The sequence below is a fragment of the Chiloscyllium punctatum genome, chromosome 37, assembly GCF_047496795.1.
Source record: "Chiloscyllium punctatum isolate Juve2018m chromosome 37, sChiPun1.3, whole genome shotgun sequence".
Classification (NCBI taxonomy): Eukaryota; Metazoa; Chordata; class Chondrichthyes; order Orectolobiformes; family Hemiscylliidae; genus Chiloscyllium; species Chiloscyllium punctatum.
In genome coordinates, this window is record NC_092775.1 from 5,852,945 (window position 1) to 5,880,518 (window position 27,574).

General features: G+C 44.0%; 1 protein-coding gene across 1 annotated transcript in view; it reads left to right on the plus strand.

The window, feature by feature from the left end:
• col9a3 (collagen, type IX, alpha 3) overlaps positions 1–27,574 on the plus strand; it is a 284,757-nt gene that overhangs the window by 241,554 nt on the left and 15,629 nt on the right. The window contains exons 25-29 of the mRNA XM_072556160.1: positions 1,623–1,658; positions 8,404–8,448; positions 14,699–14,731; positions 15,571–15,717; positions 19,242–19,296. Coding sequence (XP_072412261.1) covers positions 1,623–1,658; positions 8,404–8,448; positions 14,699–14,731; positions 15,571–15,717; positions 19,242–19,296 — 316 coding nt within the window. The remainder of the gene's footprint in view (positions 1–1,622; positions 1,659–8,403; positions 8,449–14,698; positions 14,732–15,570; positions 15,718–19,241; positions 19,297–27,574) is intronic.

The following is a 27,574-nucleotide window of genomic DNA, read 5'->3' on the forward strand; positions in this document are numbered from 1 at the left end:
ACTGAGTGACAGTAAGTGTGAATCCCACCATCACCTCAATTTAACACAGTTCCTCAGTGAGATCAGTGGTTAAAGTAGACCTCCCTTTGAAGGGCAGCACATCAGCAGCTGTTCCTGTTAAGGCTACAGAAGACAAACTGGGCAAACTGAGCCATTATTTCCAATGTCACACTTAAAATTCAACATTTAGTTTTCAAATTTCTCTTTCATCACTACTTCTGGTTTACCCACACACACACGCACATGCACTCTCTCGCTCTTTCTCTCTCCAGAACATTGCTGTGAGAATGTGCTGAAGTCTGCTCCCTTGTCCATGAGTAATCTGCTGTGTGACAAATGGTTGTGAAGATGGTGAGACTGATCCTTGCCTATCCCTCTGAGGTTGTGTCTTCCTCTGAGGGGGCAAATGACCTGAACAAGAGGATAGAGTCGAGAGTGTGGTGCTGGAAAAGCACAGCAGATCAGGCAGCATCTGAGGATCAGGAAAATTGACAAGGGGAGGAGTTCGGGCAGGAGTTTCAGGCAAGAGCCCTTCATCAGGAATGAGACTGTGAGCTGAGGGGATGGAGAGATAGATGGGAGAGGGCTAGAGTTGGGGGGAAGGTGGAAGAGTGACCTGATGAAGGGCTCTTGCCCGAAACGTTGATTCTCCTGCTCCTCAGATACTGCCTGACCTGCTGTGCTTTTCCAGCACCACACTCTTGACTCTGATCGCCAGCATCTGCACTCCTCACTTTCTCCTGCCTAAACAAGATGGTGACTGACGTCACCAAGGGAAGACTGTCCACCTCAGTAGTGGTCCACAGCTTGCACCAGTGGGGATGTGACAGGTTCCAGGGGCTATGTAAAAGCAGCAAGTCATGGAAATGTTGTTCAGGCATTCCGTTTCACAAAGTCCAATTGACGGTGATCTGTTGGCCTTTTCTAGACATTGATCTGTGAGTGAGAGAGATGCCTTGACTTGTGACATTCAATGTCCACAAAGTTGGTTTCTGGGGCAGAGATACTTTCCAAGGCAGGTGTGACTGAGGGCTGTTAAAACCAGGAGCTTGGTGCAGAGGAGGTTCACTGTAATGGTCCCGGGATTGAGTGACTGCATTCATATAGCAAGCTTAGAGAAACTGAAATGGTTCTTCTCAGAACAGAGAAGACTTAAAGAAGGGATCAAAATTCAGAAGGATTTTGATGGAGTAAACTGGCAGGAGGGTTGATAAGCAGAAGGCACAGAACCTAAAGTAAACTGGTGAAAGAATTAGATGGAAGATGGGAAGGGTTTCCTCTATGGGGAGTGGGGGTAGTTTTAGTTCTTTCTAAGTGCCAACACAGACAAGATGGGCCAAATGGCTTTCTTCTGTGCTGCTAGATTCTCTGAACAGAAGTAAGTACAAACAATCGAACGAGGAGCAGAAGTTTAGCCCCTTGAGCCTGGTCCACCAATCCTGAAGCGAGGTTATTATCTGACTGAAGGTCCTCAGGGCACAGGGTGAGGTGACCATTGTGGTTCGTAGTGGGTTGGTCCCTCAGTTCTCACCCCCTCAGTGACCAACTGTGACATTGTTTTCTCCATCGTTCTGGACGGTTTACAGCCGGCTGATGATCTGTTTCATTTTTTCTTTCCTCAGGGCCCTGTTGGAGCATCAGGTCCCAAAGGTAACCAGGTAAGGAAGTGATTGTATTCATTCCTGCAGTCAGATTGCTTTCAGGCACTGAGCCCTTTGGCCGAGGTATTGTTGCTGCCAACTCTACATTCCTGGAGGATTCATCCTGTTATCTCTGTGCTGCAGCCTCGTCCCCTCTATTCTCCTGTCATTCTCAGGGGAGAATGCGGGTAAGTGGAGTTGAAGTGCCCAACAGCCATGATTGAATGGCGGAGTGGACTCGATGGGCTGAATGGCCTTACTTCCACTCCTATGTCTTATGGTCTTATTGCCCCCCAACGTGTCTATTCATATGGCGCCTGGTCTGTCGATGGTGTTTCTGGTTATACAGCTTTTTCCAAAATTTGGTTAGAGAGCTCAAGCACTGAAAGAACTTTAATTTAAACGTGATCTTTCTGCTGGGCTGTTCTCAACATTATCCCAACTCTATCTTCAAATCCTACAAAGTCCAGTTTTGGAAATGGTAAGGACAGCAGATGCTAGAAGTCAGAGTCGATAAAATATGGAGCAGGAAAGGTACAGCAGGTCAGGCAGCATCAGAGGAGCAGGAGAGTCGTTTCGGGTCAGGACCCTTCATCATGGGACACCAATGACAACATCACTTTCACTGATGCCACTGAACATGCCAATCCTGCTGATGCTGCCAAACATTATGCCAATCAAGTGATGACCGCTGACACCCACGTGACACATACCCATTTGAGAAGCAGTGTCCACCCCCACTCCCAACTCCAGCTGAACACTTAGCCCCAGCCCCAAGCCCTGCTGGGTATTGAACATTCCCCCCAGCCCAGACCTCCCCCTCACTGAGGGTGAACAATCAGTCCTCAGCAAAGAACTCCCCTTCATTCCCCTGCGCCCACACATCAATAAATTTTACACACTCCATGACGCTGAGGAGTTCTGATGAAGGGTCCCGATGCAAAATGTCGACTCTCCTGCTCCTCCGATGCTGCCTGACCTGCCGTGCCTTTCCAGCTCTACATTTTGTTGACTCCAATCTCAGTTTGTTCTCTCTGAGGGAAGTCTCAGGGATATTCAGGTTCATTGTGAGAATATAATCGCAACATTTCAACCAAAGCCTCTCTGAGGGAGTGTGAGGGAAATGGGTTTGTAGTTTTGGAGCTAAAGATCTCCATTGCCCTATAGATTGAGCTAGTGACTTCATTTAATTTACAATTTTAATAGGTTTACCAGAATGACGACTAGACTCCAAGGATTAATTTGCAATAGAGATGTCACAAAGGTTGGATTATTTACGACATGGATAGGTGAAGGGTGGATTGCTTGAACCTTTGCCTCCAACCTCTCCCCCTTTGGTTCAGGCACTTCCCACCTACATCCGTGACACCAACCCCACCCTCCATCCCTTCAGGAACTTCCAGTTCCCTGGCCCCCAGCGCTTGATCTTCACTATGGATATACACATCCATACCCCACAAGGATGGCCTCTGCTTCTTCCTCTCCGACAGACCCATCCATTTCCCCTCCACCAATACCCTCCTCCACCTCAATGAACTAGTCCTCACTCTCAATAACTTTTCCCTTAACTCTTCCCATTTCCTTCAAATCCAGGGGGTGTCCATGGGCACCCGGATGGGCCCCAGCTTTGTCGGCTATGTTGAACAGTCCCTCTTCAGTACCTACACAGGCACTGTGCCCCAACTCTTCTCTTGTTACATCGATGACTGTACCAGTCCTGCAACCAGGCTGAACTGGAGCAGTTCATCGACTTCACCCACAGCTTCCAGCCTGCCCTTAAATTCACTCGGTCCATCTCAGACACCTCCCTCCTCTTTCTTGACCTCTCCATTTCCATCTCCGGTGACAGTCTCAGTTGGACATTTACTATAAACCCACAGACTCTCACAACTACCTGGACTATACCTCTTCCCACCCAGTATCCTGCAAGAACTCCATACCCTTTTCCAAATTCCACTCGGATGAGGAGACATTCCACTCCTGAGCATCCCACCTATTTCGACCAATGTGCTGTTCCCCCCTCTGTTATCCAGACAGCCCTCCACCACACCACCTCCATTCCCCACTCCACTGCTCTAAACCTCCCCCCTCCAAACGCAATAAGAAGAGTTCCCCTTGTCCTCACTTACCACTCCACCAGTCTCCACATCCAACATATCATCCTTAAATACTTCCACCAACTCCAACCAAATCCCATCACCAAGAACATCTTCCCCTCCCCACCCCTCTCTGCCTTCTGCAAGGACCGTTCCCTTTGACATCCTTGGTTTGCACCACTCTCCCCACTGACCCTCCTCTCTCCCCCCCCCCCCCCCCCCCCCCCAGGTACCTCCCCCTGCAACCAGAAAAGATGCAAAACCTGCTGGTACACCACCCCCCTCACCTTCATCCAGGGCCCCAAACAGTCCTTCCAGGTGAGACTGAGGTTCACCTGCCTCTGCTCCAACCGATGTGCTCCCGATGTGGTCTTCTCTACATCGGGGGGACCGAATATAAACTTAGGGAAAGGTTGACCGAGCATCTCAGCCAGGCCCACAGGAGCCAACCCAATCTCCCAGTTACCGGCCATTTTAATTCCCCTTCCCACTCCCTTTCCAACATGACCATCCTCGGCCTCCTCCATGCCACAGCGAATCAAACCACAAATTGGAGGAACAATCTCTGGAGGGTGGCCTACAGCCCAGTGGACTCAACATTGAGTTTTCTAATTTCAAATAACCCCTCTTCCCTTCCCCCAACTCCTTCCCCGCCCCCCACTCCCTTCCATTCCTCTTGGTCACCTACTGGATTCATCCCTCCCATCGACCAACCAAAAGGACCTCAAAAGGACCATGGTTGTTGGGGGTCAGTGATCTTAGCCCCAGGACATCTCTGCAGGAGTTCCTCAGGATAATGTCCTAGGCCCAACCATCTTCAGCTGCTTCATCAATGACCTTCCCTCCACCAGAAGGTCAGAAGTGGGAATGTTTGCCAATGATTGCACAATATTCAGCATCATTTGTCACCCCTCAGACACTGAAGCAGTCTATGATTGAAACCTGAACAATATCCAGGCTTGGGCTGGCATGGCACGTAACATTCATGCCACACAAATGCCAGGCATTGTTCATCACCAAAAAGAGACATCTATCTATCCCCATCCCTTTGACATTCAATGGTGTTACAATCATTGAATTTCCCACTATCAATATTCTGGGGTTACTCTTGACCAGAAACTCAACTGGATTAGCTGTATAAATACTATGGCTACAAGAGCAGGCAAGAGGCTAGGAATACAGCAACAAGTAACTCACCTCCTGACTCCCCAAAGCCTGTCCATCATCTACAAGGCACAAGTCAGGGGTGTGATGGGGCCTTAACAGCCCCAATTGCCTGGATGGGGGCAACTCCAACAACACTCAGGAAGCTTGACACCATCTGAGACAAAGCAGCCGCGTGATTGGCACCACATCCACAAACATCCACTCCCTCCATCACTGACACTCAGTAGCAGCAGTGTGTACTAACTACAAGATGCACTGCAGAAACTCACCAAAGTTCCTCAGACAGCACGTTCCTAACCCAAAACCACTTCCATCTAGAAGGGCAAGGGCAGCAGATACGTGGGAACACCACCCCTTGCAAATTCCCCTCCAAGCCAATCACCATCCTGACTTGGAAACATATCGCCATTCCTTCACTGTCGCTGGGTCAAAATCCTGGAATTCCCTCAATTAGGACATTGCGAGTCTACAGCCCTTTCAGAATCAAACCAGAAAATTTGGCAGCGGGTCAACAAGGAGATGGAGCCTAACTGTACCCCTGTCATAAAAACTATTGTCTATCTCCATAACTTGCCATCAGCCTTCAAGCAAGCAATAGCAGCAGGGAGATTGAAGAAAGCATAGGTCGGCAGATTTTGGAAAAGTGTGAATGTAGTAGAGTTGTTGTAATGGGTGACTTTAACTTTCCCAATACTGATTGGAACCACCTTGGAGCACTTGGTTTGGAAGAAGCTGTTTTTGTAAGGTGTGTTCAGGAGGGTTTCCTAACTCAACACGTTGACAGGCCGACAATGGGGGAGGCCATTTTGGATTTGGTGCTCGGCAATGAGCCGGGGCAGGTGTCAGATCTTGTGGTGGGAGAGCATTTTGGTGATAGTGACCACAACTGCCTCACATTCTACATAGCTATGGAGAAGGAGAGAAGCAGGCACAATGGGAGGATATTTAATCGGGGAAAAGGAAACTATGATGCTATCAGACGTGAGTTGGGAAGCATGGACTGGGAGCAATTGTTCCATGGAAAGGGCACTATAGACATGTGGAGACTGTTTAAGGAACAGTTGTTGCGAGTGATGCACAAACGTGTTCCTCTGAGACAGGCATGAAGGGGTAAGATAAAGGAACCTTGGATGACGAGAGCAGAGGAGCTTCTCGTCAAAAGAAAGAAGGCAGCTTACATAAGGTGGAGGAAGCAAAGGTCTTGCTCAGCTCGAGAGGATTATAGGCAGGCAAGGAAGGAGCTCAAAAATGGTCTGAGGAGAGCCAGGATGGGGCACGAAAAAGGCTTGGCAGGAAGGATTAGGGAGAATCCAAAGGCATTTTAAACGTATGTGAGGAATAAGAGAATGATCAAAGAAAGAGTAGGGCCGATTGGGGATAGCATAGGGAACTTGTGTACAGAGTCTGAGGAGGTAGGGGAAGCCCTAAATGAGTTTTTTCCTTCTGTCTTTACTAAAGAAAAGGACCTTGTAGTGAATGAAACCATTGAGGAGCAGGTAAGCATGCTGGAACAGATAGAGATTGAGGAAGCTGATGTGCTGAAAATTTTGACAAACATTAAGATTGACAAGTCACGAGGGCCAGACCAGATTTGTCCTCGGCTGCTTTGGGAAACGAGAAATCTGATTGCTTCGCCACTTGCAAAGATCTAGGGCAGCACGGTGGCACAGTGGTTAGCACTGCTGCCTCACAGCACCAGAGATCTGGGTTCAATTCCTGCCTCAGGTGACTGACTGTGTGGAGTTTGCACATTCTCCCCGTGTCTGTGTGGGTTTCCTCCGGGTGCTCTGGTTTCCTCCCACAGTCCAAAGATGTGCAGGCCAGGTGAATTGGCCATCCTAAATTGCCAATTTAGGTTGGGGGTATGGGTGGGTTACGCTTCGGTGGGGCGGTGTGGACTTGTTGGGCCGAAGGGACTGTTTCCACACTGTAAGTAATCTAATCTAAATCTTTGCATCCTCGCTCTCCACCAGAGACTGGAGGGAGGCAAATGTAATTCCTCCCTTCAAGAAAGGAAATAGGGAAATCCCTGGCAATTACAGACCAGTCAGTCTTACGTCTGTCGTCTGCAAGGTGTTAGAAAGGATTCTGAGGGATAGGATTTGACCATCTGGAAGAGCATGGATTGATTAATTGCGGTCAGCATGGCTTTGTGAGTGGCAGGTCATGCCTCACGAATCTTATTGAGTTCTTTGAGGATGTTACCAGACAAGTTGATGAAGGTCGAGCGGTGGATGTGGTGCATATGGACTTCAGCAAGGCCATTCAGATAAGGTTCCCCATGGTAGGCTCATTCAGAAGGTCAGGAGGAATGGGATACAGGGAAATTTAGCTCTCTGGATACAGAATTGGCTGGTCGACAGAAGACAGCGAGTGGTAGTGGAAGGAAAGTATTCTGCCTGGAAGTCTGTTGTGAGTGGTGTTCCACAGGGCTCTGTCCTTGGGCCTCTACTGTTTGTAATTTTTATTAATGACTTGGATGAGGGGATTGAAGGATGGTCAGTAAGTTTGCAGTCAACACAAAGGTTGGAGGTGTCGTTGAAAGTATAGAGGGCTGTTGTAGGCTGCAGCGGGACATTGACAGGATGCAGAGATGGGCTGAGAGGTGGCAGATGGAGTTCAACCTGGATAATTGTGAAGTGATGCATTTTGGAAGGTTGAACTTGAAAGCTGAGTACAGGATTAAGGATAGGATTCTTGGCAGTGTAGAGGAACAGAGGGTTCTTGGTGTGCAGGTACATAGATCCCTTAAAATGGCCACCCAAGTGGACAGGGTTGTTAAGAAAGCATATGGTGTTTTGGCTTTCATTAACAGGGGGATTGAGTTTAAGCGTCGTGAGATCTTGTTGCAGCTCTATAAAACTTTGGTTAGACCGCACTTGGAATACTGCGTCCAGTTCTGGTTGCCCTATTGTAGGAAAGATGTGGATGCTTTGGAGAGGGTTCACAGGAGGTTTACAGGATGCTGCCTGAACTGGAGGGCTTATCTTACGAAGAGAGGTTGACTGAGCTCGGACTTTTTTCATTGGAAAAACGGAGGAGAGGTGACCTAAATGAGGTGTACAAGATAATGAGAGGCATAGATAGAGTTGATAGCCAGAGACTTTTTCCCAAGGCAGAAATTGTTAACACGAGAGGTCATAGTTTTAAGCTGTTTGGTGGAAAGTATAGAGGTGGGTTCTTTACACAGAGAGTTGTGAGAGCATGGAATGCATTGCCAGCAGCAGTTGTGGAAGCAGGGTCATTGGGAATATTTAAGAGACTGCTGGACATGCATATGGTCACAGAAATTTGAGGGTGCATACATGAGGTTCAATGGTCGGCACAACATCGTGGGCTGAAGGGCCTGTTCTGTGCTGTATTGTTCTATGTTCTATGTTCTAAACAAACTACACTAGCTCTAATATTCTCTGAGCTATGTTTTATTTAACTCTGGGAATGCAGCTCACATTCTGTTCTTTAAGCATTAATTAACCTCGATTGTATTTACTATTTTACAGGGACTTGCAGGTTCTGATGGACTTCCAGGAGAAAAAGGAGAAATGGTGAGTTAAAGTCTACCATGAGCTCAGAATTTTTTTTTTTGATTAAGCAAGCCTTGTTATTCAGATACTGATCACAGCTGACAGCTCAATGTCACCCTCTGCCTTAGAGTAGCAATAATTACTGCCAGCTCTCGCAGTTACATGGTATGGTTACAGATTCACCTGCCTGTCCTGTCTGATCATCATCCGATAATTCACTGTGATATGATGAATATAAGGCCATCAAATGTAGGAGCAGTAGGAGGCCATCCAGCCCATCGAGCCTGCTCCATCACTCATAAGATCACAGCTGGTCTGATAAGCCTCAATTTCACTTTTCCTGCCTTTTCCCCAGAACCCCGACTCCCTTACTGATGAACAATCTATCTCAAACCTGAATACACCCAGTGACCCAGCCTCAACAGCCCATTCCGATAAAGAATTCCACAGCCTCACTCCCCTCTGAGAGAAGAAATTCCTCCTCATCTCTGCCTTAAATGGGTGACCCCCTTACTCTGAGATGATGCCGTCTGGCCCCGGACTCTCCCACAAGAGGGAAAGAACCTCTGCACATTTCCCCTGTCAACATACAAGGTGCTGAATGCTACATATCAGTGAGTTATTTACAATAAGGTGCTGCTGACAGTGAAATATTTGTGACATGCCAGTTATATTATAATAATGAGATGTAAATGGTTGTACAGTAATGAGCTACTGGTTGCAATATGATAATGAGATATTGCCAGAATAAAAGTAACCCATTCTGCATAGCCCTCATTGATCTGACCAAGGCTTTTGGCTCAATAAGGAAGTACTGGGGAGGATCCCATCAAAGACTCGATACGAGCATAGGAAGGTACAGTTAGTAAATTTGCAGGTGACACCAAAATTGGAGGTGTAGTGGACAGCGAAGAGGGTTACTTCAGATTACAACGGGATCTTGATCAGATGGGCCAATGGGCTGAGAAGTAGCAGACGGAGTTTAATTCAGATAAATGTGAGGTGCTGCATTTTGTAAAAGCAAATCTTAACAGGACTTACACACTTAATGGTAAGGTCCTAGGGAGTGTTGCTGAACAAAGAGACCTTGGAGTGCAGGTTCATAGCTCCTTGAAAGTGGAGTCGCAGGTAGATAGGATAGTGAAGAAGGCGTTTGGATGCTTTCCTTTCTTGGTCAGGAATACAGGAGCAGGGAAGTCATGTTGTGGCTGTACAGGACATTGGTTAGGCCACTGTTGGAATATTGTGTGCAATTCTAATCTCTTTCCTATCGGAAAGATGTTGTGAAACTTGAAAGGGTTCAGAAAAGATTTACAAGGATGTTGCCAGGGTTGGAGGATTTGAGCTGCAGGGAGAGTGCGAACTGGCTGGGGCTGTTTTCCCTGGAGCATCACAGGCTAAGGTTATAGAGGTTTACAAAATTATGAGGGGCATGGATAGGATAAATAGACAAAGTCTTTTCCCTGGGATCGGGGAGTCCAAAACTAGAGGGCATAGGTTTAGGGTGAGAGGGGAAAGATATAAAAGAGACCTACAGGGCAACTTTTTCACTCAGAGGGTGGTTACGTGTATGGAGAGGATGTGGTGGAGGCTGGTACAATTGCAACATTTAAGAGGCATTTGGATGGGTATATGAATAGGAAGGGTTTGGAGGGATATGGGCCAGGTACTGGCAGGTGGGACTAGATTGGGTTGGAATGTCTGGTCGGCATGGACAGGTTGGACCGAAGGGTCTGTTTCCATGCTGTACATCTCTATGACTCTATGACTGTCTGTCCAGTGGAACTCTTCAACATCCTCCACCACCTTCACAACTTGATATTGGTGATGGTCCTTACCGATGGTAATATCAAAGAAGCCTTTCAGGTTAAGACAGGGGCCAAGCAGAGATGTGTCATCACCCTCATCCTTGTCTCCGTCTTCACCACCACCATTCCTCATGTAAAAACCAAAATAACTGCAGATGCTGGAAATCAGAAACAAAAATGGCTGGAAAAGCTCAGCAGGTCTGGCTCACCTGTGGAGAGAAGTCAGAATTAACGTTTCAGGTCCAGTGACCCTTCTTCAGAAATGGAAAACTCAGTTCTCAGGAAGGGTCATTGGACTCAAAAAATTCACTCCGAATTCTCTCCACAGGTGCTGCCAGACCTGTTGAGCTTTTCCAGCCATTTTTGTTTTGGTACTATTCTTCACCTTGTCAAGAACAAGTTTCCTATCAGTGAGGACAATGTCTACAGGATGGGGCAGAAATCCTTTCAAGCCCAACTGTTTTAAATCCAAGAGGAAAACAACACTGACCTTGCTTGTGGAACTTCAGTATGTGGATGGCAACGGCATCTCTGTTCCTTGAAAAGAATCTTCAAGCCTCCCATAACGTTATTGTGGACGCTTACTGAAGAATTGGTTTCAGCTTCGACTTCAAGAAGCTTCACGTCCTTTACCAATTTCTGGTTCCATCCCAAACATAGGTATAAGGCAGTTTTCCTTCTAGGAACTTGGAAAGCTCAGTTGGCTGGATGGCTGGTTTGTGATGCAGAGTAACGCCAACAACTTGAGTCCAATCCCCACACCAGCTGAGGTTACCACGATAGATTCTCCTTCTTAACCTCTTCCCTCACCTGAGGCGTGGTGTCCCTCTGGTTAAACCACCACCAGTCACTTCTCTCTAATGAGAGAGTAGCTCTGTAGTCTGGTAGGACTATGACTACTTTACACTCTTCTGAGTCTTCCACATGGCTCCAAAACTTGGACTACATATTGACACCACCTCACAAACCTTAAGAACTACCATCAACATTGTTTGAGACATTGAGCTGGGAGGACAAGTGAGCTGACATCAGCAACATTGAAACAGTGAACAGCATCAGCACCAGGGCAATGATTATCCAAAACCTGCTTCTCTGGCCTGGCCATGTCGTTAGGAGACCTGAGTTCAAATCGCCAAAGGACACCATCCTTCCCCAACTCAATGGAAGGCACTCAAATAAATGGAGGACAAAGGAAACATTTCAAAGGCTCCCTGAACGCTTTCCTCAGGAAATGCAACAGAGGTGACATTATACATTAATGATGGACAAAGGAACTGAGGGCAGATGACACAACGATAGGTGGAGAGGCAAGTAGTATTGAGGAGGCAAAAAGGCTGCAGAAGGTGGAATGGTGGCTCAGTAGTTAGCACTGTTGCCTCACAGCACCAGAGACCCAGGTTCGATTCCAGCCTCGGACGACTGTCTGTGTGGAGTTTGGACATTCTCCTCGAGTCTGCGTGGGTTTCCTCCGGGTGCTCCGGTTTCCTCCCACAGTCCAAAGATGTGCAGGCTAGGTGAATTGGCCATGCTAAATTGCCTGTAGTGTTCGGGGATGTGCAGGTGGGGTGCATTGGTCAGAGGTAAATTTAGGGGAATGATTCTGGGTGGGTTACTCTTTGGAGGATCAGTGTGGACTTGGGCTGAGGGGCCTGTTTCCACACTGTAGGGATGTCTATTTAATAAAGAAAGTGAATGGGCAAGGAGAATTGGCAAAGAAGTGGCAGGTGGAATATAATATGGGAAAGTGTGAGGTTGTGCACTTTGGAAGTAAGAATAAAGATATTGATTATTTTCTAAATAAGGAAAGGCTTCAGAAATCTGAAAGGGACTTGGAAATCCTTCATCAGGATTCTCTTAATGTTAACATGCAGGTTCAGGTCACAATTTGGAAAGCAAATGCAATGTTAACATTCATTTCAAGAGGGCTAGAATACAAGAGCAGAAATGTACTGCTAAGGATGTGTAAGGTTCTGGTCAGATCATATTTGGAATATTGTGAACATTGGGCCTGTATCTAAGGAAGATAGAGGGGCCCAGAGGAGCTATAGAAGAACAATCCTGGGGATGAAGGGCTTGTCATATGAGGAGCGGTTGAGAACTTTGGGTCTCTACTTGACAGAGTTTAGAAGGGTGAGGGAGCGTTCTTTGAAAGATTTTGAATTCTGAAAAGCCTGGATAGAGTGGCTGTGGAGAAAATGTTTTCACTAGTGGGAGAGACTGGGACCTGAGGGCACAGCCTCAGAGTGAAGGGACGACCCTTTAGAACTGCCATGAGGATGAATTTCTTCAGCTAGAGTGCAGTGTATCTAAGGACCGCACTGCTGCAAGAGGCTATGGAATCCAAGTCATTGAGTGTATTTAAGACAGAGATGGACAGATTGTTGATTAGTAAGGGGATCAAGAGTTATGGGAAGAAAGCAGGACAATGGGGCTGAGAAACAAAAATAGCCATGATTAAATGGCTATCAGACCTGTTGGGCTGATGGCCTAATTCTATATCTTATGGTGTTATATCAATGCATGGGAGACCCTTCCTCAGGAGAAACCAACTTGGAGGAAACTCCTGTCCAGAGGGGCCCAATACTTTGAGAACAGTCGCTATCGAGAGGAAAGACGGAAAATGATCCTGAGATAGGAATGACAATGATCTTGAGGCCAAGGACCAATCCAAAATCCCGGAAACACCATCCCAATGTGTTGGTTGGAGATGGGGCTCTGGGATCAGGCTCATCAGCCACACTAGGCCCCACAGATCCCAGGACTAGAGACATGGAATTTCCTAGATCGACCCTCTCATTAGTGAGTGATTGTCGATGATTGCTGTAATCTGAGCATGAGGTCCTGCTGGAATGTGAGAAGAGATAGATTGCTGGTTGCAGTAATATGATACTGAGTGACTGAGGGTGGTATCTGGGGCATCTGTGCAAACAAAACCCAAACGGAGGTTGATGGAACTCATGAGGATGAGCAAAGTGTAAATTTGCCTTGAGGTCGCTGTGATCAGGGAAGTCTCACTTTGGAAAAGGCTTTATCTTGAATGTTTCTCACTTTGGGGCTTTTCAGGAACCTTTGTGGGGACAGGCTTTCAGCTTTCTGCCCTTTCTGAGAGCAGGGGAATGGGAATCTCTACTGAGAGGCGGAGTGAAGGTTAGGACAACTAGGGTCAGGTTTTGCTATCGGCTCCCTCGTCATTCCCCTAGGGTCAATGGGTCAGACACACAGTGCATTGGCAGACTGGGGAGATAAAGGGAGACAGTGTTGTGCTACATGCAACACCAACCCTTCAGATGGTTTGGGTTCCTCAGGACTGCCTCATGCAATCTGTGTAGCAATAGCTGGAGGTGTGTGTGTGTGTGTGTGTGTGTGTGTGTGTGTGTGTGTGTGTATGTGTGTGTGTGTGTGTGTGTGTGTGTGTGTGTGTGTGTGTGTGTGAGCTCAACTGCATGGCAATAATGATTGGTATATTTCAGGAGCAGCTCCGGTAAACTGTAACTCATTATAATGTGGATCTAGTTGTGAGGAACACAGACAAAGGCCTTGCCTCATGCCCATCCACAGGCAATTAAGAAAAGAGCAGAAGCAATAGAAATAAGGCCTGGTTACCCATGAAGCCGTTCCAGCCTGTGGGTGGTAGATGTTCAGTACACTCTCCCACAGACGGCAGAGGATGCTGGTTCATTTGTTCATTTTCACTGTGAGATAGATACAGTTTCGGTAAGCAAAGGTATTAAGGGATATGGGCCAAAGTTAGATTACAGATCAGCCATGATGGCCTACTCCTATTCCTAAGAGTCTAAAATGAGGCCCCTCAGCCCTGCTTTGCCTTTCTATCCCTCAATTCCATAACTGCCCAAAATCTATCAATCTCAGTCTCAAATACACTCAATAAATGACCACCTACAAACTGCCTGGGGAAAGGATTCCATCGAGCCACACCCTTTACATGAACGAAGGTCTCCTCATCCTGTCCCTCCCAGCTAACCCCTCATCCTGTCCCTCCCAGCTAACCCCTCATCCTGTCCCTCCCGGCTAACCCCTCAGCCCGATACTGAGTCCCTGTGATCAGGATTCCAAACCCTTGACACTTACCCCACCAAGTACTGGAACCGTTTTATAATTTTCGATGCGATTATTTCTCATTCTTTTAAATTCACGGCATACGGGTCTCATCGCTGCTCACGTGAGAATTTCCTCATCTGTGTGTGTGTGTGTGTGTGTGTGTGTGTGTGTGTGTGTGTGTGTGTGTGTGTGTGTGTGTGTGTGTGTGTGTTTGTGTGTGTACTTCTCCCTTGTTCCGACATGGAACTTGAGGTATATTCAGCTGGGTGTGGAATCACCTTCAGCCAGAGAGTGACCACAGTTACTGAGTGCACCATAGCGATTGCCATCAAGACAGAGAGCTGTACTGATGGAAGACCTTTCCGAATTGAATCTTTAACCATCTTTGTTCTGCCCCCTTTTAGGGTCAGCCAGGACCGCAGGGACAGAAGGGAGAGGTAAGCGTCATCAGAGAAATCAACGGGCAGCTTTGGGGACAGTAGGTTTAAAGTCAAGCACCTCCTGATGAACATTGCCACACCAACTACACACCTCGCAAATGATTCTGACATCATATCCAGGAGAAATTTTTTTTTGGAACAAAGTCCACCTGTAACCAGGCACGTGAGCTGCTCACTCAGTTACAGGCCCAGCTGACACTCACACTGGACTGACCATTGGATGGCAGATGGAAATGCTAAGTTGCCCCATTCTCCCCAAAGTTAGAAGTCACATGATGCCAGGTTATAATTCAACAGGTTTATTTGAAATCACAAGCTGCTCCGAAAGTTTGTGATTTCAAATAAACCAGTTGAACTATAACCTGGTGTGGTGTGACTTCTGACTTGGTCCAGCCGAGTTCAACACCAACACCTCCACATCACTGCCACCATTCTCCCTGTGTTTACAGCAGACATTTCTGTCAGGCAGCTGTAAAGTGTAAAGGTCATATCAGCAAACAGCCTCTCACTGGACCCAACGAAAAGGCAGAAACCAACAGAAAGATGGCTGGAGAAACTCAGCAGATCTGGCAGGACCTGTGGACAGAGAAACAACAGACCGACTGTTACTTGAGTCTGATGTGACTCTTCTTCAATGAAAAGACCTCCTTTGGGAGGGGGAGAAAGGGAGAGAGAAAGGAGCACAAGGGAAAGAATCCACTTGCACTTATTCAATTGGTCAGTTTGCAGCTGACAGTTATTTCACACCAACTTGATATCTGACCTTTAGCCCGATCCTGTGCAACACGAGCCAAATTATTGATTCGATTTTATTTCTGTCTTCCTGACGTTTGCAGCCAGGAGTTCGTGGTGAGGTGGGGCCCAAAGGGAACCCTGGTCCAGCTGGGGTTCCTGGGACAGATGGTGTTCCTGGTCCTCCTGGGCCAGTGGGTATAGCCGGAGAGCGTGGCATCCCTGGAACTTCTGGAAAACCAGGTTCTCCTGTGAGTATTGTCTTGAGAAATCCCGGGAATGGGACATGGGCAGTTTTATCTGTAACTTTCCTGTTGGTCTTATGTTGTGGACAGTGAATCTGAGCCACTTCATGCAGCAACTTTCCTGGTAACTCTCCACCCCACACATACCTGACATGAGGCAGCTTCATGAGCAAGAAAAGATCATACAGCCCTGAAGGAGGCCATTCAGCCCATTGTGAAATGATGAAGCTGTGCAATTAGACGTGGTCCCTTTTCTCTTGCCTCACACCTCTGCCTTTTCATCTTTATTCTACACTTCACATTTTGGTTTCCAAGTTCTACTCCTGTTTTCAAACACTTTGAATTCCCTGGTTTCCATCAAGTCTGGCCTCTTGTCCGTTTCCAGTGTTGTGCTGTTCACAACTGAAGGCTCAGCTGTCAGCTGCGTAGACCCTGAGATCCCCTGGCTCTCCACTCTTTGCTCTTCGAGTCACTTTAACTCTGTTGCCACCTTTTCTACTATAGAGATCAGAGTGGTGCTGGAAAAGCACAAAGGTCAGGCAGCATCTGACGAGCAGGAAAGTCGATGTTGCAGGCAAAAGCCCTTCATCAGGAAGGGCATCATTTCCTGATGAAGGGCTTTTGCCCAAAACGTCGATTTTCCTGTTCCTCAGATGCTGCCCTGACCTGTTGTGCTTTTCCAGCAACACTCTAATCTAGACTCTGATCTCCAGCATCTGCAGTCCTCACTTACACCTAGTTGATTTTAACCTTTTCTACTAGCACTGTTTATGGCTCTGTGCAAATTATCTTTCTGCTAACTCTTCTGTGAAGTGCCTAGGAACATTTTACAACACTAGAAGTGCTGTATAAATGCAAGTTGTTACTGTTTAAGTATTTATCCAGTTCATTTATAAAAGTTATTATTAAACCTACTTCCAGCATACTTTCAGGCAGTGCAGTTCATAATATAACAATTCCCTGTTTAAAATCACCTCCCCCCACTAGCCCAAGCTGCACTGTAGTTTAATGGCCAGTAATTTTACTGGAACAATCTCAGGAACACATTGTAAACAACATCAGGCAGCTTGTTCTCAGCCCATTAATTCTAAATTCATCATCTTGTCAATCTCCTATCCCAGAAGATTCTGAAACTGCATCCCAACTGAATTTAAGTGGTCTCTTAAAACTGGGATGATTTTTTGTGTTTGTTGATATTGACACTTTTCCCTGGTTATTATCAAGCTAACCCTGAAAACGTCTCTCCAAATTGGGTTAGAAATCTTCCCTTTGATGCTTCTTAATTTGTATTAATCTGACAACAGGTGATCGAGGGACAGCAGCATCGTAGTAGCTTGATTTAAACCCTGTAACATACAGAGTAAATTAATAATATGCCAGAATGATAAAATGGATGTCTGTATTATTAAATTACTTTTACATGGGAGGTCAGTTAGCTCATTTGGCTGGTTTGTGATGCAGAGTGACAACAACAGCATGGGTTCACTTTTCACAGTGACCGAGGGTACCATGAAGGACTCTTCTCCTCAACCTCTCCCCTCGCCTGAGGCATGGTGACCTCCTTTGGTTACATCACCATCAATCCCCTCTCTCTAATGAAAGAATAGCGCTATGGTCTGGTAAGACTATGGAGACTTTATCCTTATTTACCAGATGTTCATTTCACCCTGAGCCAATCTAAGTTGGTGGTGTGTATGACTCCATATTCCTCCTTTGATGATGCTGCTCCTTTAACATGTTATGGTGTCCTTGACTTTTTTCAGAGGCGTAAAAGACACAAACTCCAAAAAAGTTCACTGAACTGATTCTTAGGCAGGAAGGCTGTGCTGTGAGGGCATATCATATACAATCAATCCAGACTTGCTGGAGTTTCTGAGAATGAGGGGGGATCTTATTGGGTCCTATAGATTCTGAAAAAACTTGACAGGGTAAAATCTGAGGGGTTGTTTCCTGGCTGGAGAGCTCAGAACTAGGTGCATAACCTTGTATTGTTTAAGGAAGGTACACCTTCCTGAAGGAGACCAAGTCTGAACCTGATAGTCCAGGAATACCCTGGCTAAAGCACTAAGCAATTTGTGGGTGGCACAGTGGTTAGCACTGCTGCCTCACAGCGCCAGAGACCCAGGTTCAATTCCCGCCTCAGGCGACTGACTGTGTGGAGCTTGCACATTCTCCCTGCGTCTGCGTGGGTTTCCTCCGGGTGCTCCGGTTTCCTCCCACAGTCCAAAGATGTGTGGGTCAGGTGAATTGGCCATGCTAAATTGCCCGTAGTGTTAGGTAAGGGGTAAATGTAGGGGAATGGGTGGGTTGTGCTTCAGCAGGGTGGTGTGGACTTGTTGGGCCGAAGGGCCTGTTTCCACACTGTAAGTAATCTAATCTAATCAATTGCTGTAAGAATTTCTCCAATCCTCTCACAATAAAGACCAATGTAATATTTACCTTTCTAATAGTTTGATGTACCTGTATGCTAATTTTCTGTATTCCTTGTACCGAGCCAAGCAAATCCCTGTCAACACCTATATTAAATACTTTCTTCCTAGCTAAAATATATCTTATTTTTCAATTCTTTGTACCAAAGTGAATAGCCTCATATTTTGTCACATTATAGTCTATCTGCCACCTTCTTGCCTGCTCACTTCACCTATTTATAACTCTTTGCATTTTCTGTGTCTTCCTCAAAGCCTGTAGTCCCAAATAGTTTTGTCTGGTCAACCAACTTGGATCAATTACACTGAGCCGCTTCATCTAAGACATTAATATAGATTGCAATGAGCTGAAGCCCCAGCATTAATCTTTGTGGCATCCCAGTACTGTATTAATAGCCTGAAAATGACACATTTATTTCATTATAAAGTGGAGGTTAGTCGCTCTCTGAGAACTAAAACCAAAAACCCAAAGAGGAGCATCTTGTTTTATAATCTGAGTTGAAGGGTTTTAAGGCCAATTTGATTATGGTTAACAGATACTGCCTCAGGAAAATGGCTTTAAAGTTGAAAAGAAACACTTGTACAATGAAAGGGGAGCGGCCAGTTCTCCTAGCTCAGCTTTTCTCTGGTTTGGTTTGGTCTGGCTGTTCACTGAAAGCAGGCAGTCAGTTGTGAAGCTGCTGGACCCGAGAGAAGCAGGACCATGCTGACCCTCCCTGTCTCTGACTTCTCACCTGTCAGACCCTGGGTTTGATTTTACCTTTTGTGCCAAGGAGTGTTTATGGGGATTGTTGCAAGTATTGGGAATAGCATCATTAAATCTGTTGGGTTTTCGAGTAGGTTAAGTTATTCAGTATTCTGTTCTCTTGTGTGTTTCAATCTTGTAAATAAATTCTGTTTTGTTTAAAACGAAGTGATTGGGTGAGCTGCATCCCTCCTGGAATATTCACGTTCCACCGACTTAAAACACCCGAACCGAGTTAGGGGCTGGGCTACTTTCTTGAATTGTTTTGAGGAGGTCTGGCCTGGTCCATAACACTCCTTAGTTCTCTTTTCCAGATTTATGTTCATCAAGTGATATGCTTTTTTCTCACTCATCTACAGGGAAAACTTGCAAGTGAGCAACAGATCCGGGAACTCTGTCACAGCCTGATCAGTGGTGAGTTTGTGATAAGGAAACATGGAAATGTAGAAAACAGGAGAAGCAATTGGCCACTCAAATAAGCCAAAGAACTGTGAATGCTGGAAATCTGAAACAAAATCAGAAAGTGCTAGAGAGGTTCAGCAGAGCTTGCACCATCCGTGAAGAAAGAAACAGAGTTTACATTTCAATTCTGACTACCCTTTATCAGGAGTTGGCCATTTGGTTCAATTAATTAATTAATTAACCTTGCATAAGGAATATTCATCATTCCACACTCAGTTATGGTACATTAGTCAGCTTCACTGAAAGCAGTGTTATCTCCCCCACCCCCGGATTGTAAAATGAATATAAGTTCACACTTAGTGAGGTAACACATTTTCTTAACAGTGAGAGAATCCTCTTTACTTGGAGACTGGTTAAAGTGTGGAACTTATTACAATGTGGAGTAGTTGAAGTCAATAGTGAGCTAAATATACATTGGAATATGGAATGTAATTTATAGTGTGAGATAGAATAAACTGGGAGGACATTTGAATAGGGAATAAATGGTATCACAGGACAAATGAATGGCCTGTATGGGTCCTGTAAATTCCATGTTATTTGTAATATATAAAGGTGTGAATACCTTAAATTTAAGTTTATGAATCAGCTTAGTCATCAGATGAGTAATTGCATTGAAACACTTATTGTAATACAATGGGGATGAAATCGATCTCTGCCCGACTGATTTCTTTCTCGGTATGGTTTTCCATGATGTCAAGACAAAAGGCAAAAGTTGGAATACAACATAGGACTTGAGTTTCCTCCGCTAATTGATAGGATCACGCTTGCATTTGAATTGAATTGAATTTATTGACACGTGTACCGAGGCACAGTGAAAAGCTTTGTCTTGTGAGCAATACAGGCAGATCACAGAGTTAAGTAGCATAGATCGTAAATAATAGGTAAACAGTGGCAAAAACAAAAACACAGGTACAGGCAAATGTTAAGATTTTGTGAGTCTCTCATCTTTTAGAATGACCATGTTGGTTTCAGTTCTTTCATATGTAAATCACAAACCGTTTTTAAAAAGTTACATTCTCAAGTGCACTTTAACAATTGGTGTCATGGTTGCCTAGATAAGGTGTTGATGGTGTTAGCTCCCTGTGAGGCTGTCTTTACCACAATGGTCAGACTGATTCTAATCTAAATAACAGATTTACTGAATGTGACATGGATTCATGCAGTTTTTGAACAAAGTAAAATGTAATTCTGCAAGAATAAATACACCACACAAATTTATATGAGTATGTGTACAAGTGTGTGTGTGTGTGTGGTGGGGTGGGGGGAGTGATTATGAGTGTGTGTGAGAGGGTGTGTGTATCTGGGCCAACATGACACCACTTGTTAAAGTACTTGAGAATGCTTCCAATTAAACCTGTTGAACTATAACCTGGTGTTGTGTGATTTTTAACTTTGTACACCCCAGTCCAACACCGGCATCTCCACATCTTGTGATAATGGAGGGCTCAATCCTAATACAGAATTTATAGCAAGAATTTACAGTGTGATATAACTGAAATTATACATTGAAAAATTGATTATCTGTTAAGCCTTTCATTTGTTAGAATACAGTGATAGTTTCATTTCTTTCATGTGTAAATCACAAAACCTTAAAATCATTAAAAAAGTTACATTCTCGGATTAACTGTTAACAATGGTGCTAGCTAGACAATATGTTGAAGGTGTTGGCCCCCTGTGTTCTCTGTCTATGCCATGATGTTTAGATTGATTCTAATCTAAAAAGTGAGATAACAGAGTTTTACATAAATTCATGCAGTTTTGGTGTTGTGTGATTTTTAACTTTCTTTAAGGTAAGTACTTCTTAGTCAAGGAGACCAAATCTGAATCTGTTAGTTGAGGAATACCCTGGCTAAAGCACTAAGCAATTCCTGCAAGAATTTATGTAAAACTCCGTTATCTCACTTTTTAGATTAGAATCAATCTAAACATCAGGTCATAGACAGAGAACACAGGGGGCCAACACCTTCAACATATTGTCTAGCTAGCACCATTGTTAACAGCTAACCCGAGAATGCAACCTTTTTTAAAAAAGGTTTTGTGATTTACACATGAAAGAAGTGAAACTATCACTGTATCCTATCAGATGAAAGGCTTAACAGGCAATCAATTTTTCAATGTATAATTTCAGTTACATCACACTGTAAATTCTTGCTATAAATTCTGTGTTAGGATTGAGCCCTCCATTATCACCTGATGAAGGAGCGTCGCTCCGAAAGCTAGTGTGCTTCCAATTAAACCTGTTGGACTATAACCTGGTGTGGTGTGATTTTTAACTTTGTTTAAGGTAAGTACTTCTTAGTCAAGGAGACCAAATCTGAACCTGATAGTCCAGGAATACCCTGGCTAAAGCACTAAGCAATTCCTGCAAGAATTTCTCCAATCCTCTCACAATAAAGACCAATGTAATATTTACCTTTCTAATAGTTTATTGTACCTATATGCTAATTTTCTGTGTTCCTTGTACTAAGACATCCAAATCCCTGAAAACACCTATGTTAAATACTTTCTCCCCAGTTAAAATATATTCTGTTTTTCAATTGTTCCTACCAAAGTGAATAGCCTCATATTTTGTCACATTATAGTCTATCTGCCACCTTCTTGCCTGCTCACTTCACCTATTTATAACTCTTTGCATTTTCTGTGCCTTCTTCAAAGCCTGTAGTCCCAAATAGTTTTGTCTGGTCAACCAACTTGGATCCATTACACTGAGCCACTTCATCTAAGACATTAATATAGATTGCAACTAGTTGAAGCCCCAGCATTAGTCTTTGTGGGATCCCAGTATTAATAGTCTGAAAATGGCACATCTATTTCGTTATAAAGTGGAGGTTGACCTCCCTATGAGAACTATAACAAAAACTCTCAAAGAGGAGCACCTCACCCTATAACCTGGAAAAAGCAGATGAAAAGTGCTGTAACCTGATTTTCAACAACCTTCTAGGGGCGAACTAAAATAAATTCCTGACACTCACTTTAAAATGCACAGGTAATAATTTATTTTGCTAATTAATAGTTAATTATTAACAGAGCAATTAACAAACCAAATAAATCCCTTCTAACTCCTAACAATTTCTGAATAAAACAAGATTCTAATGGCATGCTGCTCCAGTAAATATATGTCCCACTCATATAACAAAAATAGAACCTAGTCTCTCGAAATGATAGTTGGGTTACGTGTTTTCCAGAATGTTCTGTGCCTTCTTCCGTTGTTTCTTTTGTCAGGAATGCCTTTTTGTAACGTTGGTACCGTTATTTTTAGATACAAAGATGACTGTGAGAACCAATTTCTCTCTCGGGAACTGAGGGCTGTTAGCAAGGGGTCTTTATCCAATTGCCCCTTCTTTTATTCCCATGATGACATATTAGTATATCTTATATAGGATTGGTCCTATATTGTCAAAACCATCAGATTTAACTGGAATAGTTTTTATTTTATATTTAAATGCCTGGTTCGCTTTGATTGGCTAAATTCAAAACCTGATATCTTAGTAAAAACTACTGCTTGGCCTGCTAACTGTACAACCTTTTAATACAAATGTTTCAGTTTGGGCTCTCTGTGTACTGGCTAATTCAAACTGCTGTTCACAGACATGTATTTTAATCTCTAAGTGCAGAAGAAAATGCCATCTTTTAGAGGGACTATGCAATGCTTTTACAATTTTACAAACACCAAATTCTAACTTTCTGCCTCCCAATCTACAATTACTCTACCCAATTTTGCAACAATCTCTACTGTCTGATTTTGACCGTTTATTCTTTACTCACATTCATGTATTGGTCTTAAGTGCACAAGTCATAATTTTGTGTCATAACGTTTTATGTGGCTCCTCATTAAATGCTTTGTAAAAATCCAAATGTACCACACCTACAATTTCTCCTTTATCGACCCTTATGGTAACAGCCTTGATAGATGCCCAACAGACCATTATCTTTATGCTGACCCCTTCTGATTAGTACCACTCTGATTTGTCAAGCAAATGCAATTTCCCCTTCATGAGACCATGTGCTTAGAAATTATACTGCATAGAAGGAGGCTATTTGGTTGATCATGCTTTTGGACCAGCTCTTTGGAAAAAATATCCAAATAGTCTTACCCTCTATTCTTTATCAAAGTCCTGTAAACATGTACCTTCAAGCATTCAGCAATTACCTTTGTCAGTTATGGTAGTCACAAAGAAACCTAAAAGGGAATTCAGAAGAAACTTCTTCATGCAAAGTGTTATGACATGGGGTAAACCCACCTGCTTAATTGAAACCAACAACACAGAAAGGATTTATCCCGTACAGTAATCTGTCAAAATTTGAGAGGCAGTACAGTAAAAAGTAACAACTTTATTTCTTAAAGTATAACAGAGAATAATTAACTAACAACAATCTATAACTCCTTCTACAATACCTACCTTTTACTTTCCCTTCTACAATACTAGCCCGATAAAACCCTCAATTAAGATTTACCAAAAATTCAAATTTCAAAACCAGGCAGCTGTTAAATCTTCCCTTTGTATCTTCCTCTGTAGATTTTCTTCTTCTTTGGGATGTCTGTTTCACAGGTCACTGATAGATAATGGTACCTTTAAGAGAGCTGTGGTTTGGGCAGTCTGTACATGCTGGTGGCTTGGCAGTTCTCTCTCAACTGTTCAATTTTCCCTGATCTAATACCCCCAAAGCATCAGATTGTGTCATTGGCTTTTAATACTGTCAATATACTAAATTAAAATTTGATTGGAGCTTGGTATTTTTTGGGGTATAATTTAAACTGATTGGCTGAATTAGAATTTGTTTTTGTATCTGGGCAGCCGCTGGACCAAATGTTACATTGTAAATTCTCCAGCACTCAGTGTGCCTCTCTAAGTCCTTCACTCTCTTAAGGGTACAGTACACTTCTACACCTTCATAACAAAAGGATTTAGATTAAATTAGATTACATTACATTACATTACATTACAGTGTGGAAACAGGCCCTTCGGCCCAACAAGTCCACACCGACCCGCCGAAGCGCAACCCACCCATACCCCTACATTTACCCCTTACCTAACACTACGGGCAATTTAGCATGGCCAATTCACCTGACCTGCACATCTTTGGACTGTGGGAGGAAACCGGAGCACCCGGAGGAAACCCACGCAGACACGGGGAGAACGTGCAAACTCCACACAGTCAGTTGCCTGAGGCAAGAATTGAACGGTGAGAATGTGGATCTTGCTGCCACAGCAAGTGGTTGAAGGGGATAGCACAGTTACATTTAAATGGAGAAAGTGAGGAGTGCAGATGCTGGAGATCAGAGTCAAGAGTGTGGTGCCAGACAATGGTGAATCTGCCAAAGAAGCCTGTGGAGGCCAGTTCATTGAATATATTTAAAACAGAGATAAATAGGTTCTTGATTGTCAAGAGGATCAATGGTTACGGGGAGAAATTGCGATAATGGGATTGAAAAATCTTATTAGCCATGATTGAATGGTGGAGCGGATTCGATGGGCCAAATAGCTTAATTTCTGTCCCAGTATCTTATGATCTTGTGATTGGGGCTATTAATCTGGTCCAGTTAGGGAGCCATGGCTGACATATATAAACAGAAGTGTCAGACATCCTGACAGTCTGAGAGCTGGCCCTGAGGGAGCTGGATCAGTGTCATGGACTAGCCATGTATAAATAAAAGGTGACTTAGTAATGGGATACCATCTTCTTTCAAGTTATTTCAGAGAACACGTGTAAGATTTTAAAGAGAAGGATTTGTTACCTTTCTGCATATCTGTTTCAAAACTCTTACATCTACTTGCTTGTCCTATAAAAATGTTCCAATATAATAGAAATATTACAATAGTTCGAATGGCTTTGTGATAAGTTACACTCATTCCATACTCCTGCCAAGGGAGGCATTCTAGTGTCCCCACTGGCAGGAAGCTGTAATTACACATGATATGTGAACGAAGGGTTTTGCCATTATATGTGGGCAAGTAGGAGTTTATGGATGGAATATGCTCCCTATTTTACCCCAAGTCCTCACTACAACACCAGAGCTGGTGGAAGTACTGGTTATGATTTTACTAAATTCTCTTACTTCTGCAATGGTCCCAGTGAACTGAAACATTGCAAACGTAACACCACTAATTCAGGAAAGTAAGTTAGCTATTGGGAAAATGCTGAAATCTATCAAATATGCTACCAAGGAAATTTTATCAGTGCACCTAGAAAACCATAATATAACTTCAAATCGTCTATGCACATGGGAAAGCTGCCAGAGGATTGAAAGACAGTTAACTTAGTATCTTTATTCAAGAAGGTTGGTAAGGATAAAGCAGGGTACAATAGACTAGTGAGTCTAACATTAGTGATAGGAAAACAAAAAATTCTGTATTCTGAGAGACAATTTATTTTCAATTAGTGGAGCAAGGATTAATCAAGAATCATCAGCATGGCTTTGTTAGGGAGAGATCATGTCGAACAAACCTGATTTGAGCTTTTTTTGAGGAGATAACTAGGTCTGATTACGAAAGGCATAGATAGGGTCAATGGGAATAAACCTTTCCCCTCAGTAGTGGGTTTCAGGTAGGGGGCAGGAGACTTAGAGGGGATCTGAGGGTACGTTATTTTATTAGGTGGCTCTCTGGAACTCAGTGCCTGAAAGGGTGGTGGATGTGGGAATCATTACAACTTTTAAAAAGTATTTAGATGAACACTTAAAACATCATAGCCTTGTATGCTATGGGCCAAGTGATGAGAAATAGAATTATAGTATGTAGGCAGTTGATAATTAGCTTGGATGCAATTGGCCCAAGGGCCTCAAACTGTACTGTACTGTTCTATGACTCTATGAATAGACAGACTCTCCTTTGATCGAAATATTGTTGAGGATAATGAGGTTGGTGTTGCACATATAGACTTTCAGAAGGAGTTTGACAGAGTTCCACAAATTAGACCTTTTTGCAATACTGTGATAGAGCAAATAAGAACAGCTATTTCCAGTGGGAGAAAGGTTGGTAACAGATCACAGGTATTTTTTAAAAATAACCAAAGGTGACATGAGGAGAAAATACTTTATGTACTGAGTTGTTATAACCTAGGAAGAACTTCCTGAAAGGTGGTCAGAAGAGGTGCATAAGATCAGATGGAATGTGTAACAAAGAAGCAGGCCATTCAGCCCAACAAGTGCAGGGGAGTCTTCATGTTTTACTCAAGCAACCTCCTATCATTCCAGAACTAAATATATTGTTGTGACCTTCTCCCTTAAATACTTGTCTAGATTCCACTTAAATGTAGTTGAGAGCGTGGTGCTGGAAAAGCACAACTGGTCAGGTAGCATCAGAGGAGCAGGAGAATTGATGTTTCAAGCATAAGCTCTTCATCCTGCCCCATACCTGAAACTCACTGCTGAGGGGAAAGGTTTATTCCCATTGGCCCTATCTATGCCTTTCATAATCAGACCTAGTCACCTCCTCAAAAAAATTCAAATCAAGTTTGTTAGACCTAATCTCTCCCTGACAAAGCCATGCTGACTATTCTTGATTAATTCTTGCTCCTCTAAGACCTGGCCTCCACCACCTGGTTTCTATGGTAATGAATTCCATCGATTCACCACTCTCTGGCTGAAGAAGTTTCTCCTTATCTCCATTCTAAAAGGGTCTTCCCTTTACTCTAAGGCTGTACCCTCGGGACCTAGTCTCTCCTGCCAATGGAAACATCTTCCCAACATTTATTCTGTCCAGGCTGTTCAGTATTGGGGAACTCATATAACGTACACCTGGTTGACCTTGTTACAATCTCTACAATCTCCAGTTTAGTTGTGCATGAGCTGTTAGCAGTGGACACTGAGTTCCTGATTCTGTACATTGTGACTAGGATAGCAACAGTAATGAGATGGATTGCATTAACTAAGGTACAGAGGGGTTTCCCTGTGTTGTAAAAGAAGGTAACTTTCTCTTTCTTATCAAGCATCCAGAATCTTCAGAATGGTTCCCTTTAGAGATCAGTGGGTGTTCAGTCACTAAGTCTATTCAATACTGAGATAATTGTAATTTGGACTCTAAAGGTAACTGCAGTTTAGGGGATTGACCAGGAAAGTCAGAGAGTCATTCTACCAGAACAGGAGGAAGGTTGGCCTATTCAAATCAATGCCCATGTATAGAGCTGTTGTAGAAGATCAACAGGGCTGAGAGGACCTATTCCTGCCTCTATCACCAATGTTCTGATTACATTACCCATAGTCAGTTGTCAAAGCTATTTCTTGTTTATA